We start from the raw sequence: 16,382 nt of genomic DNA on the forward strand, positions 1-16,382 counted from the left end.
AAGACGACCTTCAAAGATACTTCTCTGTAATTTGCTAAGAAAGCAATTGGTATCTAATCATGCATGCTATGATTAGACACCAAATTATGATTATAAGAGCAATATTTAGTATAAAGAAAATACAAAAGAAAAAAGAAGAAATAATAGTACTCACCACAATTCCAAACTGCTCTGGTTCAGATAAGCAGCTATATTCATTTTTAAATCTGGCTAATGCATTCAAATGCTCTTGTTCAGGCATACACTTTATTAAACTCTAAATGGAAGAAAAAAAAAATCACATCAGACATTTCATTTAACCAAATTCAAGGGAATGGCTTTAAAAATGAGAAAAATGAAGAATTATGAAGAAAACTACAATAAAAATAAACTGGGAAGGGACAAAAAAGATATCTAAGTTTGACACGCTGAGAAGAAATCGAAGACACTGTTTCTCAGCTCTGTGGAAAATTAAGAAATGATGGTCCTGCAAGCCGATGTTGGGAGGGAAGGCACCAGCACATGTGCGGTATGGGTACTACCTAAGGATTTAAAGTGACGGTTCACATGGGAGTATCCATACTAGGTTCCATGGATGACATCACCCAAGTGAAATTATGCTTGCTTGTCCTCAGAGAATGAACAAACAATATACAGTTTACATTAACATAATTATGAGAAGTTACATGACCTTGCAAGATTGCCAGATCGGGCATCTAAATGGCAGACCAAATTTCATGTGGCCAAGTGGAATGCGATGCAAGGAAAATAATTCTAACTATAATCACAAAGGATTTCAATGTCAGTATAGACAATAAATTGAAATTCTTCAGTTTCTAGCAGCAGTCAAAAAAGAAAACAGAATATTACAAGTTATTAGAAAAGCAATTTATAAAAGCGGAGAATATCATAATGACTCTAATCAATTCATGATGTGACTGCACCTTAAAAATTATGCGTGGTTCTGGTTGCCCCCTCTCAAACTAGAAAATGTACAGAGAATGGAAAATAAAATAGATAAAAAGAAATTCAACAGCTCCGATATTACACCCCTCCTCAGTTTGGGGGAAACAACTAAAACAGTATATGAGTGAATCAGAATAGGTAAATAAGGAATGGCTGTTGGTCCTTTCAAATATGACAATAGTACAACTAAAAAAAAAAAAGAGAAAAACATGATAGTATCTTTTCACTCAGCAAAATGAAGCTTTTAACTTCCCTGTCAGAGGGTACAATCCAGAAAACATTTTTAGAATTGACCCAGTGGCGTACCAAGGGGGGGGGGGGGGGCGGTCCGCCCCAAGTGCACGCCTTGGGGAGGTGCACAGCCGGCTGTTCTCACTGCCTCTAACACCAGCCCTGCAGCTCCGGACTTCCCCACACCTGCTCCCCCCCACGATCACTATTATTTTAAACATTATGGCAGCCACGGCGCTGTATCCATTGAAGGAGACTTCTAACCTCGGCCTGCCCTGGAACTCTTCCTGCAGCCACCGCCCGCCTAGGCAGGAACAGGAAGCTGCTGTTGCAGGAAGAATTCCGGGGCAGGCCAAGGTTAGAAGACTCCTTCGATGGCTACAGCGCCGTGGCTGCCATAACGTTTAAAATAATAGCGATCGGGGGGGGGGAAGCAGGTGTGGGGAAGTCCGGAGCTGCAGGGCCGGCGTTAGAGGGACTAAGAGCTGATGGTGCCACAGGGTCCTGCATTGGGGAAGGGAGGAGGAAAGAAGAGTAACCAAAGCATTGGCAATTTGGGGGGAGTAGGTGTGGGGAAGTCCAGAGCTGCAGGAGAGAGTGTTGCTGTACTCAGCTGGAGGGAGAAGGAAGATGAGGGAGGGAATGAAAGGAGATGCCAGGGCTTGGAGGGAAGGAGGAAGGTATGCCAGACTAAGGGAAAAAGAAGGGAGAGATCTCAGAGCAAGGTGGGGGGATGGAAAGATGGAAGGAAAGGAGAGAAATGCCAGAGAATCAGGGAAGGGCAGGTACCAGACTGTGGGGTGCGAAGCAAAGAAAGGAGAAGAGAGAGATGCCAGAGCATAGGGGATGGGTTGGTGACAGAGAGAAAAAAATGGAGAGGTGGCAGAGCTGAAATCAATCATGTACAAAGGAGAGAAGGGGCACAGGATAGATAGTTATGAAAGGAGCATAGAAAGAAGGAAGATGTTGTATGGAAGAGAGAGAAGGCAGACACTGGATGGAAAGGGCAGAGAGGGCAGTGACTGGAAGGGGAGAGACAGAAGGTTAACAGTAGATGGAAGGGGTAGAGAGAGGGACAGCCACTGAATGGAAGTGTGGGGGAGAGGAGGGACAGCCACTGAATGAAAGTGTGAGGGAGAGGGGGAGCAGACGCTGGAAGGAAGTGGGTATGAGAAAGAAAAAAGGGCACATGCTGGATTGAGGGACGAGGATAGAGTTAGATACTGGAAGGGGTGAGGGAAAGAGGTGGCAAGCTTTAGGTAGACAGTAAAAAAGGACATTGATGAGAGGGTAGTAAGAACATAATCTAGACAGATGCAGAAAATAAATTGAAAAGGAAAATGAGGGAAAAAGGGAAAGGGAGAGGGAAGGAGAGGAGAGAGATGCCAGACCAATGGGGGGTGAAAGGAGAGATGGAAGGGGGAGGCATACAGTTTCTGGTAGGGGCATAGAAGGAGAGAAGATGCCATATAGGGGAAGAGAGACGGCAGACATTGGATGGAAGGAAGAGAGTTACAAGAAGATGAGGAAAGCAGAAACCACAGAATACAAAGGTAGAAAAAAAAATTATATTTATTTATTGCTTTAGGAGATATGTGTCAATGTTTCTGTGGTGTTGCATTGTATGCAGAGTCCAGCTTCTTACTGGTTCAATTTAACCTTTGTCTATGTATTTCTATTTTATCCCCCCTTTTACAAAACTGTGGAGCGTTTTTTAGCGCCAGCCGTGGTGGTAGCAACTCTGATGCTCAGAATTCTATGAGCGTCAGAGCTGTTACCACTGTGGCTAAAATCCACACTACAGTTTTGTAAAAGAGGGAGGGGTTAGTTTGTGATTACATATTCCATATTAGGCGAAGGTTTTTTCTGTGTTCTGTGTATTTGAAAGACATGGTTTTTTGTTAGGCTTGACTGCAGGATTGATCTGTACTAGTCTGGCTTGTTTAGTTTTACAATGGGTGTATTGATGTTGTACTGTTCACTGCAGTATGTAAGATGCTGCCTTTTCCTAGGTACTCATGTGTGACGTGTGGCTCGTTACTAAAAATCATGTTTTCTGTACAAAAAATGGGTGTCACATATGCTAGGTACGCCACTGGAATGACCTATCAGAAGCTATCAGGAAAGAGACAAACTACATTAGATTCAGAAAAAACCTGAAGACTCACCTTTTTGACAACTATCTATCTCAGTTTCTGTATAGCATCCCCTACATCTAAGTCCCTCCTCTTATCTCTTCTCTTATCTCTTCTCCTCCTTTTCCCCTTCCTCTTTAATCTGTCACCTTGAGCCTATAAGATATGTGCGACTCACAAATGGAAGATTAGATTAGATTTTTATCACTTTGTTTCATATACAAGGAATGCATCTACTCTTTGGGATTCTACTGGGAATTTGCTCCTGGATTGATCACCATTGGAGAAACAGGATGGAATTTTGGTCTGATAAAGCATGATGTATGTTATGTCCTTTTACTTTTTGAGATCAGCTGAGGTAGCAATGTTTAGTTTGTAGCAAAATAACTGACAGAAGATAGGGACTTCATATAGACTGCCATAACTTCAGTTAACAAATTTCAAGGACATTCAACAAAATCTTTGTAACAAAATATAACCAAGTTCTGCAGCATATTCTTTGTTAGAGCCAAACCTAAGAACATCATAGCTGGGGTTTTTTTGGGTCCTCTTTCCTGGTATATTGAGTTCCTTTCTGGGGGAAGAAAGAGGACAAAGGCTGGAAGGCATTGAGGAGGACATAGGAAGGAGGGAGGGAGGAACAATTGTTGCGCCTGCGTAAGGAAAGAAAGATATCACCAGACCACAAAGGTAGGAAAAATGATTTTATTTTTATTTTAGTGTCAAAATGTGTCAGTTTTGAGAATTTATATCTGCTGTCTATATTTTGCACTATATTTGTCTATTTTTCTATAGTTATTACTGAGGTGACATTGCATATTTTAAAAAGTCATCTGCCTTGACATCTGTACCCTGTCCCGCTCACTCTGTCACGGTCTACTACTAGACCACCAGAGGGGGAAAGGGTACAGAGCCTGGCAGGGAGTGTGGGGTTGGGTGCAGAGCCTAGCAGGGAGAATTTGGTTCAGAATGGGTATTGGGTTTTTTTTGTTTTCCTCCTCTAATCTAGGGTGTGTCTTATGGTTAGGTGCATTTTATGGAGCGAAAATGTAGCTGGTTTTAAGAAAGGTTTGGACAATTTCCTGGAGGAAAAGTCCATTGTCTATTATTGAGACAGACAGAGAAAGCCACTGCTTGCCCTGGATCAGTAGGTTGGAATGTTGCTACTTTTGGGGGTTTTGCCAGGACTAGTGACCTAGATTGGCACTGTGAAGACAGGCTACTAGGCTAGATGGACCACTGGTCTGACCTAGTAAGACTATTCTTAAGTTCATGTTTATGATATAGCAAGTTTTCATAAAACTACTACTACGACATTAAAACTTTGTGAGTTGTTGGGGTTTTTTTTGGTCCATCATGTCTCCCCTGCTCCTTCAGGCGTCTTGCTCAATCAGAACCAGTTTTCACTAGACTAGTTATTGCCATTATCAAATGGTCACAAACCTCTCATCATCTCTATGGGCTAGGGCTGTGAAAAATTTAACAGCATCCAAATCTCCAAAATACTCAAGGAGCAACAGTTCTGCTTGAAATAGAATCCAGATTTCCTTGCACTGCTACTAGCTCCACCTTTCATACCCATAAATGCTTAACTTATTTTAATTGACATGCTTTTTCAAAGACACAGGATGAGAAAAAAAAATAATTTATGTACATAAAATAAGAAGGGAACATGAAAGTGAGCCTCACCTCCAGCCATGACTATATGATGCAAAAAAACAAAACAAAACACCCCACCTCCACTGTTTTTGAAAAAGCTTTTCTTGACCTTGCTTATCTCAGTCATGTAAATGTCGTCACCACCCATAGTTTCATAGTTTATTAAAATCTGATTAAACACTAAACATAAGATTCAAAGTGTTGTACATGAAAATAATACATGAAAATTAAAAGAAAGGGGGAATATCAAAAAACAAACAAGACCTATCATGGACCAAACTAACACAACATAGGAGGAGGAGGGAGAGCTACATTTTTGAAGATAAAGAAAACAGAAAAGGAAAAAACATCAGGGAAAGGAGGGGGGTAAGATAAAAGATGGCAAGATATCAAGAATGGTAGATTACTCATAGGCATCTCTGAAAAGGAAACATTTTAGACTGCCCTTAAATTTATCTAAATTTTGTTCCGCACTGATATGTGATGGGAGGGAATTCCAGATCTAGGAGCTGTGACAGAAAAAATAGAGGCACGGTGGGTACCAATAATTTTTAACGCAGGGACATAGAATGTGTGTTGATACACAGATCTTAGAGTTCTAGGAGGCTCATATGGGATCAGGAGTCTATTAATGAATGCAGGCTCATTGGTCTTTTGGGATTTGAAAGTTAAGAGAGCAATTTTATACGTAATCTGGTGGGGGATGGAAAGCCAGTGAGCCTTCTTTAGCAGGGGAGTGACATGATCGTATTTTTTAAATTCATAATGATTTTGATGGCTGTGTTTTGGATCAGTTGAAGGCGTCTAATATCCTTTTGACATAACCCTTTGTATAGCGAATTATAGGGAATCAGAATATTGAGACAATGAATATCTAAGAGAGGGACTAAGGACCTTATCATTTTGAGTTTGTAAAAACAGTTCTTAACAAGGGCACTGATTTGGGGACATTTTACATACATATAGGATCAGCACTCTCTTTCAGTAGTTTGACCCTGCAAACACACATTTTTGTAGGGATCTCTGTAAGGTTCTACATCAGTGGTCTCAAACTCAAACCCTTTGCAGGGCCACATTTTGGATTTGTAGGTACTTGGAGGGCCGCAGAAAAAAAGTTAATGTCTTATTAAAGAAATGACAATTTTGCATGAGGTAAAACTCTTTATTGTTTATAAATCTTCCCTCCTCCCATGAAGACCTGCATGTTCCCCCCTTCTTTGCAGCATCCTCCAGCTTCTCCCCTGGCCTCCCAGTCTTAGTTTCAGCTATTTACCGCAGCCTGCAGAGAGGATCACTGGTGCTGTAGCGTTCCTTGCAGGCTGCCATCGGTCTCCGCAGCATATTCCCTCTGTCACGGTCCCGCCCCTCCTCTGATGTCAGGGGCAGGATCGCGGCAGGGGGAACGTGCTGCTTGGGACGACAGCAGCCTACAAAGATCGCTACAGCACCGGCGATCCTCTCTGCAGGCTGTGGTAATTATCTGAAGGTAAGAGCGGGAGGCCAGGGGGGAAGCTGGAGGACGCTGCAAAGAGCGGGCAGCACTAGTACAGACAACACTAGTATAGACTGCGGGCCGCAAAATAATACCTGGCGGGCCGCATGTAGCCCCCGGGCCGCAAGTTTGAGACCACTGTTCTACATAATATCCAACATTTTACCAAATAAACTGCAAGTAATAAATTCAAAAGAAAATATTTAAGAAAGATTTAAAATAAACGCCAATTTGTTTACCTGAATCATGGATTCTAGCAACTGTGTTTCATCTACTTCCAATATCATTCTTTTTATTTCCTCATAAGGAACTCGGAATGAACCCAAGAAAATGGCTGAAACAAATTTTGAAAAGAAAATTGCTGATACAGAAATACACAAAATCTACTGTCACCCCAATTTTTTCAATTTGATTTTTTTCTTTACCTACAATAAAACACATCATTGATGCATTACTATTAGATAACACAAAGTTGCTTACCTGTAGCAGTTGTTCTTCAGGGAAAGCAGGCTAGGTATCCTTACATCTGGGTGAAATCATCCTGAAGAAGTCCAGTGCAGATGCTACCCAGCACTTTACAGCTTTAAGAAATTTTTGGTAGCAGCCCTGCCATGCATATTTATTTATTTCAATTTCTATCCCTTTCTCCCAGAAGCTCAGAACAGGTTACAAGTCGACATTCACAATTTTTGAAAACAGACTAGTCATGACAACAAATAGGTTACCGTAGACAATAACAGAGCTTATTCTAGAGGCCAGACTGGTCATAGCGAAGAGTACTAGGAGAAGTAACATTACATTAGTGACTTTTATTCTGCCTTAACCTCACAGTTCTAGGCAGATTACAAAAGTATATTCAGAAGGTAGTTTTTAATGGCTCGATGGCGGAAGAGGAAGGTCTTTACTGCTCTGCGAAAGGTCATTAGTGAATCTAGCGACCTGATCTGTGTGGGTAGTCTGTTCCATAGCTGAGGTAGGAAATGGCTGTAGGATCTTTTGTACGCCGTACTCATTCGGAGGGATCTCTCTGTGGGAATGCTGAGTTCTGTTCTGCTTTGGAGCAGAGGGGGCAGTTAGGGGTGTATAGGCGTAGCTTGGATGCTATGTAGGCTAGGGGTTTTTTGTAGAATATCTTGTGTGTCATTGCCAGGGCTTTGAAGATGCATCGCTTTTTGAATGGTAACCAGTGAGCTGCATAGAGCGCTGTAGTAATGGGGTCATGGTAGCTGAAGTTATATAGGAGTCAAATTGCTGAGTTCTGGACTTTTTGGAGGCGTTTTAGATCTCTTGCAGCGATGCCATTGGATAGGGAGTTGCAGTAGTCTAGTCTAGAGAGTACGTAGGCATATAGCAGTTGTGCTAAGTCTGTTTCTGGGAGGTAGGGTTTGATCCTTCGCAGTTGGTGTAGGTAATAAAAAGATGTGGAAACTACCTGCGAGACATGGGCGGAGAGGGACAGGTAGCCATCCAATATAATTCCAAGACTTTGTACCTGGTCTTTTGCTGTTAAGGGGGTGGAATCCCAGGATAGTTTAGTCTTTGAGGCATTCAGCTGGAGTTTATTGGCTGTCATCCAGTTTTTCATATCAGAGAGGCAGTATAGGAGGTTAGTGAGTTGGGTTGGCTGATCGTCACCTGGGGGAGCAATAGTTGAAGGTCATCAGCATAGGTGTGAATCTTAATGTTGTGCAATGTCGATGACTAGCCTGATATATAGATTGAAGAGGAGAGGGGATAGCAAGGCACCTTGGGGAACTCCGTATTTAATTGATTTGGGGGTTTGATTTAGCTGTCCCTAGTAGCACAGATTGTGTTCTTTGATCCAGAAAGGTGAACCCAGTGGAGTACCTAGGGTATGTGGCACCCGGGGCCCATCATTTTTGACACCCCCAATGTAAAAAAATATTTTTTGTAATAACCATGAAACGGAATAAATGGTCAGAATAGAAACAGGCAGTGAAAATTTTATTTTATTGAACCTCATATATGTAACCATTATTCCACACATAACAAATTATGTCTGAATTGTCATGACATTAGAAGTACATATGGAGTAATTGCAGGTGATGCTTGGGACATTTCTGATTGAGTTAGTTCGGTTTTATGTGTTTTTTTGAATAGAAGGGTTTTTATTTCTTTTTTGAAGGTTTTGTAGTCTGTGGTCGAGGTCAATAGGTTGTAGAGTTGGGGGTCGAATGTTGCAGCTCGAGTGGCTAGAAGGTTGTCGTATAGTTTTTTTCTTTTGACGCTTTTGGTTGGAGGGTGTGTGAATGGTGTGTGGGTTCTCCTATGTCTCCTATGTCAGTACACTGCCAAGTATTTTAAAATGAGGCTGTCGCCATTTTGTTTAGACTTTGTGACCACTTTCAACTACACAGTGAGCAGTAAGTAAGTGAATTTATTGTGTAGAAATTGTATAAAATATATTGCTGTTTATTCAAACAAAAAAACTTTTTTGTTTTTTTAACGGCTTGTTTTCTACCATAATCGACCCTGATGCAGTGGGTTGGAATCTTTGCCCATGAAACGATGGCCACGTTGGCTTTTCTATAATGCAAGCGCTGACTTAAGATAAGTAGGCCTTCTGAATAAGAAAAGTTGCCTAAATATAATAAGAATTAACTGTTGAATGTAGTTTCATGAAGTTTACAAGAGTGTAATGAAAGGGATGGAAATAAACTAAACATAGGATTTTATAAAAAGTAAAAAATGATTTAAAATACACACTACTAATTTATATTAGTTTTAGTTTTTTGGTAAATAAAGGTAATGAATAGGAAGGAAGGAGTGAAGCCAATGATTGGAGAATAAGGAGCAAGAAACAACTACGCTGAATATCCCAGTCATTGATTTTGACTACGCGTAGGCTCCATTACTGAGGCTTACTCCTGCTAGTAAAATAGAACTTTCAGACACATTCTAATTTAAGTGGGGATGATTGTTTGATAGGATTATTTGAAGTTTGCCCACTTGGGAATTTCTTTTTTAGTGTGTTATATTGTAATCACAAAACAGAAAATAAAATTATTTTTTCTATCTTTTGTTGTCTGGTCAATATTAAAATCTTGTTGGTCCCAGGCTCTGGTTGTCTTGCTTGCCAGGGTCTCCTTCTTTCTTCTTTCTCCGTGCTAACCATCCATCTGCCATCTCTGTCCTCCACTTCCGTTTCCCTTCCCTACCCCGGAGGTCTGGCATCTTTCCTTTTTTTTCGTCTCCATCCACAGATTCACCTTTTCTCAACTATCCTTTCATTCAGCATCTCTCCCTCCTTCCCCACCACTCCAGGGTCCACCATCTCTCTCTTTCTCTTCTCAACTATCCTCCTATCCAGTATCTCTATCCCCCTCCACACCATCCCTTGTGTCCAACTTCTCCCCCCTTTCTGTTCCTTCCCTCACTAAATCCCATTATCTACCATCTTTCTCCCACTCCTCTGTTTTTAGACCCATAATTTCTTCCCCCCAAAGTCCGGCATATGCACGTATCTCTGAACCCCCCCTTCCCTCCCTCCGTGTACTTTTACACCAGGACCCCCCTCCTCTGCAGGTCTGTCCTCCCTGAAGGCCTGTCCTCCCCAAAGGACTGTACCTTCCCCCTCCAAAGGCCTGTCCCACCTGAAGGCCTGAACTCCTCCCCTGAAGGCCTGCACCTCCTGAAGGACTGTACCTCCTCCCCAAAGGTCTGTACCCCTTGAAGGCCTGCACCCCATCACTAAAGGATTGTACCCCCACCTGAAGGCCTGTCCCCCCGAAGGCTTATACCCCATCCCTGAAGGCCTGCTCCCCCCCCTGAAGGTCTGCACCCAAAGGACTGTACCTCCTCCCCCCCGGGAAGGCCTGTGTGTTCCCCTCTGGCTTCCCACGCCTCCCTTCACCCAATTGCAGGAGAAAGCAACCTGCAAAAAGGATCGTGGGTACTTTATCGATCCTTGCAGGTTGCCATAGGCCTCCGGAATTGTCATCCCTCTGCCTTGTCCTGCCCCTCCTCTGACGTCAGAGGCAGGATCGCGGCAGAGGGCCGACAACTCCGGAGGCCTATGGAAACCTGCAAGGATCGCTAAAGTACTAGCGATCCTTTCTGCAGGTTGCTTTTTGCTGCAATCGGATAAAGGGAGGTGCGAAAGCCTTGGAGTCGAGCCATGAGAAGGGAAGTTCTTGGGCCATGACTCCAAGGCCAGGAGCACCCCCCTCATGGCTTGCACCCGGGGCTGATCTCCCCCTGCTTGGTACGCCACTGGGTGAACCATTGCAGTGCTGAGTTGTTTATTCCTATGTCAGCGAGTCGGTCTAGTAGAAGTTGATGATCTATAGTGTTGAAGGCGGCATTAAGGTCAAGCAGGACCAGTAAGGCATCATTTCCTTTATCCAGCATTGACCAGCTGTGAGTGCTTTCCCACCCAATGTGTGAGCGTGGGACTCTTAGTAACATAAAATAGCTAGAAAAGAATACAACTCCTAGAACAAGAGTGCCTCGCAATGGTGAAACTTAAACTAATCAATCTCAAGCAAATAGAAATTGGTTGTGGAGGTGCAACCTGGAACTGATAAAATGGAGTTGGATTCAAGACAACAAAACAAATTCTGAAGGACTATTTGACCAAAATGACTACCGTGTCGGGTATTTTGTTTGTGGCACTAATTATATATGCTGCAACTTTGCAGATCTCTTCAATGGAAGCTGACCTTAAGTAGGCTACCAACGCAGCCATGCCTTGGACATGAACCGTGATATAACCCTCTAGAATCAGTCAAGCCTGAACATAAGTAAAGGAGATGCAATCTACTAGTCAATTTGGATAAAGTGCACTTACTGATGGCTTACCCTATCCTGTTGGTGTTGTAAGAAATAAAAAGCTGGGTGGATTGTCTATGAGCTTTAGTCCACTCCATATAGACGGCCATGGGTCATATGAAGTCTAAGATATGCATTGCACTTTGGACAGGATGGACATGAGGTTTGGGGAAAAATGTTGGCAGAACAAGCAACTGATTACGATGGAAATCTGACATCACCTTAGGAAGGAACATAAGAATTGCTGTTGCTGGGTCAGACCAGTGATCCATCGTGCCCAGCAGTCCGCTCACGCGGCGGCCTCTAGATCAAAGACCAGTGCTCTAAATGAGCCCAGCCTCACCTGTGTACTTTCCAGTTGAGCAGGAACTTGGGTTGTGGGGGAGGGGGGAATCCCCTCTCAGTTCAGCAATAGCTCTCTTAGCAACTAACATACCAAGGACTTTTTCCTACTCTGTGTCTGTGACCAAAGAAACCTTTATAAATTAGTTCTCTAAGGTGCCTCTGCGAATCTCCCTTCCCTTCCCAAAGCATGGTTTCACCTTGATAGGTGAAGCAAAAGGGCAATGCCTTTTTGTTTCACGTTATCACCATAGCCTGGATAGAGAACTACCTTGTTATGATGAAATCTAGTATAAAGGTGGATTAGCTACTACTGCCTGAACCTCACTAACTTTGACCACCACCAAAAATAAGACCTTTCAGATTAGGCACTCCAAATGACAGGAGCTTTTATCAGCTGGGTGAGGATGACATCGAGATCCCAAGATACCATAGGAAGTTTAAGAAGGGGCTTTATCAACATCAAGCCTCGCATGAAGCAAACGACTAGAGGCTTTACAGAGACTGGCTTGTCCTCTACCTAAGAATAAGCAGCACTAATTGCAGAGAGTGATTTCTTAGAGAGAGGCAGAGACAATGGTTACTGCAGGTGGGCAGACTGGGTGGGCCATTTGGCATTTATCTGCTATCATGTTTCTGTTTCTTTACAGAGTTGGTTTTTAAACCAGACTCAGAGAGGTGTAGGATATACTCAAGCAGTTTTTGTGTAGGACAAGTAAGTGGATCTAGGGGCCCACCCTCATACCAGATGGCAAACCTTCTCCATTTAAATGCATAACACCTCTTGATAGAATCATTTTTGGAAGCCAACAAAATCCTGCAGACATCTCCAGGAAGGTACAAGAAGGCAAATTCTATGCTCTCAAAATTCAGGCAATGAGAGCCAGGGTCTGGAAACTAGTACGCAGAAGGGATCCCGCGTTCTGTGTGAAGATCGAAGAACAGTCCAGTCTCCACAAAACTTTTAAGGACAACTTCAGAAGCAGAGAAAACCAAACCTGCCTTGGCCATTAAGATGTGATTAAGATCAGTTTCCTAATCTAGCTTTAGTTTCAACAAAGTATTCCCTATTCGAGAAACAGGAGGATACACATATAGCAGACTCCCCCCCCCTCCCCGCCCCCCCAAATGAAGGAAGAAGGCATCTGATGCTAGTCTGCCATGTGACTTGAGTCTGGAGCAGTACTGAGGAATTTTGATGTAGAGATGAGTAGCATAGATATCCCATATTGAGAGACCATTCATGATCGCTCATTACAACATCCAAATTGCTTCCTGACACAAGTGGAAGGAACCAGTATCACCCTACTTTTGTATAAAACAAAATCTTTGAAAAAAAAAAAGTTAAAAAGAATAGGCCCAACAACAGAACCTTGAGGCACACCGCTGGTAACATCCCTTTCCTCAGAGCGATCTCCATTGATCACTACCCTCTGTCGCCTTCCACTCAACCAGTTCTTGACCCAGCCCGTCACTTTGGGACCCATCCCGAGGAAATTAAGTTTATTTATTAGACGTCTGTGTGAAACACTGTCAAAGGCTTTGCTAAAATCTAAATACACCACATCTAGCGCACTCCCTCTTATCCAATTCTCTGGTCACCCAGTCAAAGAAATTGATCAGATTTGTCTGACAAGACCTACCCTCTAATCAATCCATGTTGCCTCCGGTCCTGTAATCTACAGGATTCCAGAAATTTCACCACTCTGTTTTAAAAGCGTTTCCTTTGATTTGCTTACCACATAAGTCAGACTTACCAGTCTGTAATTCCCTACTTCTTCCTTACTTCCAGTTTTGTGGAGAGGGACCACATCCACCCTTCTCCAGTCCTCTGGTACCACTCCCGACTCTAGAGACTCATTGAAAAGATCAGTCAGCGGAGCCACCAGAACTTTCCTAAGTTCCTTCAGCACAGTCAAATATACACCATCTGGCCCCATCGCTTTGTCTACTTTTATTTTAGCTAGCTCCTCACAAACACAACCCTCTGAAAATCGATCAGGGTCTACCACTCCTCCATCCCTATTCACCTTTGCCTTCTACTGTCCCGCTCCTGACATTTCAACTGTGAACACAGAACAGAAATATTTGTTAAGCAATTCAGCCTTTTCTTTATCAGCTTCTACATATTTCTCCTCTTTACCTTTGAGTCTCAATGTCACTTTTACACTTATTCCTATCATTAATATATCTAAAAAATATCTTCAAAAAGTTTACGAACTTTTATTTTTTAAACGCTATTTATTAAATATCTCAAAAGCAAATTACATCACTACCTGCAATTTGAGCCAGCTTGCCTGACTGACTAGTCACATAACATTCTACGACATGCCCTCTTACTTCTCCTGCCCCATTTCCCATGAAAATATGCAAGTGTAGAAACTTTTTGAAGAACTCATATTAAATAGATCGCGAACAAATAATGAACAGCTCTAAAAATGACAATGAAGCAGCTATTTTTTTATTATTTCAAATATTTATTACTCAGCTATTAATTAGGTGGTTCACAATTAAAAAAAAAATGCACAATCACATTAAAAAACAATACAAATACAATCTTCAACAGACTATATAGTTCAATGAAAGCGGTCAGTAATGTTAAAAACTTTATCTGGACCACAGAGTTTAACCCCTTTAGCAGAATGCTTGCACAAAAAAATAGATTTTTTTTAACATTTCCTTAATCATGACAATAGTACATACTCGCATATGTTTTGATATAGTATTTCACATGATCAAACCCGTCACTGAAAGGTAGATTGTCTGGACCTTTAACAGAATGCTTGCATATATCCTGTTGAGATATTCCATATGACTGGACCAGTCACTGAAAAGGTAGATTGAGCTATATACTAGCATAATGTACCATATTTTGCTTTTTCATATCCAACATTACATTTTCAGATCATAGTGAATGTCAACAGTATTATAGTACCAAGGATTGTTTTCCATATATCCAATGGTGCACCAACATAATTACTTTGTATTTTATATGGAATTGCATTGGTAGCTAATGAAGCCTTAAAGTCGGTGAAATGTGGTCAAAGGTAGATATCCCCATCAACACTCATGCAGCAAAATTATATACTGCATACATTCAAGTACTTGCAAAACTAAGAATTTACCTCATTTCTTAAAGATGATTAAATATCATCAGAATATGTATCAGCTGAATTTATAGACTAGATTATGTCTACACACCCTTAAATCTGTCCTTCTAAAGCCAGTACCAATAGAGCAAATTATTAAAATGGAATATACTTACACAGATTCTGTGCAGCCTTAGGATCTAGGACTTTAAGTTCCTTAATTCGCTTCTTAATGCATATTTTCTCTTCAAGATCTTCATCTTTTTTTGCTAATGAAGAGAATATTACAAATGACAAATACTTTTATCAAAACTCATAGAAAATGAATAAAACTTATTATGAAATAAATATAAAGAGTAAATTGCTGCTAATTGCCATAAAAAGAAGAAATATGACTTTCAATAACCTTATTAAATGTATTTCTATCTTCTGGGCAATTGTTAAACAGCTCACATATTTGCAAAGTAGGGAATATTTTTATGGCATGTATTTGAATTTCAAAGAAAATATTACTTAACCAAGAAAGCACCCTAGAAGCCCCTTTACACTTGCTATTTATGAAAGCATTAGTTTAGTTAAATAACAGATACTTCAGGAAATCCAGTACACACATACCAGGAACCTATCTTTTCAAACTAGATAAACATCATGCCTTAACATTCTTCTAGCTGGGAACAGGACGGCAATCTCAGACAAGCTATTTTACCCGTGAACTGCTATTTATCCAGCTAAATGACTATGAAAGCAGTCTTTACAACAAATGACGCTTTAGATGCAGATAAAAAACAGTGATGCTCATCTTTAACATGTATATTCTCTAGACATCATTTATCAGGCAAACAAGTGAGAGAGATCATGTGAACTGTTCTCTTAGTGCTCAGAACATAATGTAACATTCCGAGCATGCAAAGCTGTTTCTATACACAAGTCTCCCTCAGCTCTTCAGTTAGTTCCATAGGTCAAACCATCAGGTAACTCTTGGAAACTGGGAGGGCTTGTGTGCCTGTTATTTAAGGGAAATATCTATGATGGGTTGCAACCACTTTATGTTAACAAGCAGGATTCACTCAGACATACAAGTAAGTAACTTCTAAGCATAGGGTTCATCAGTTTTGTATAATGATGGTCTTTGGAGCAGCCTGCATAGTCAAAATGCAAGAGTTGCTAACTTATAAAAAAAAAGACCAGTACAACTTAGCCAAAGATACTGTCTATGCTAAACCTTGGTCCCAAACACTGTGCAATTAACATGTGAAGAGAGTACTAGCTAGCAAGGCAGACTAAGAGGGCACAGTCTTTGCAGTAGCTCAAGTTGGATGAGACTTGACTTTGCAGCTTAGAGGAGCATCAGCTTGTTCATACCAAAATGATATATATAAAACCAGCTACTATGCAAAGTCCTTTTTGCAACTGGCTTGCCAGATCTATTAAGATAAAAAATGAAAAGTAATGTTATGTCCAAAACAGTTCAGTTCTATTTAAGTAGCACATGAGTACCTGTTTACAGTTCAAAGTATGGAAGGCTTTCTTGAGAAAATGTGAGTTAGTGCTTCTTACCTTCTGTACAAAGCCTATTTTCCCATTTTTTACAAGAATTTGGAATACATCTGCAGACCAACCTTGTGATGATTGAATTTGATTACTGATACATGAAACATTCACTCTCCTAGCTGAAGTGACTGCTACTAAAAAAAAAGG

The 16,382-nt window shown here is 41.3% G+C and overlaps 1 protein-coding gene across 5 annotated transcripts in view; it reads right to left on the minus strand.

The window, feature by feature from the left end:
- DIAPH3 (diaphanous related formin 3) overlaps positions 1–16,382 on the minus strand; it is a 394,284-nt gene that overhangs the window by 204,814 nt on the left and 173,088 nt on the right. For all 5 annotated transcript variants that reach the window (XM_033949909.1, XM_033949907.1, XM_033949908.1 and 2 more), the window contains 3 exons: positions 14,861–14,953; positions 6,702–6,796; positions 155–256 (listed from right to left, as the gene is read on the minus strand). In XM_033949909.1, the coding sequence (XP_033805800.1) occupies positions 155–256; positions 6,702–6,796; positions 14,861–14,953 (290 nt within the window). The remainder of the gene's footprint in view (positions 1–154; positions 257–6,701; positions 6,797–14,860; positions 14,954–16,382) is intronic.

This window comes from Geotrypetes seraphini, chromosome 6 (genome assembly GCF_902459505.1).
Source record: "Geotrypetes seraphini chromosome 6, aGeoSer1.1, whole genome shotgun sequence".
In the NCBI taxonomy this organism is placed as follows: Eukaryota; Metazoa; Chordata; class Amphibia; order Gymnophiona; family Dermophiidae; genus Geotrypetes; species Geotrypetes seraphini.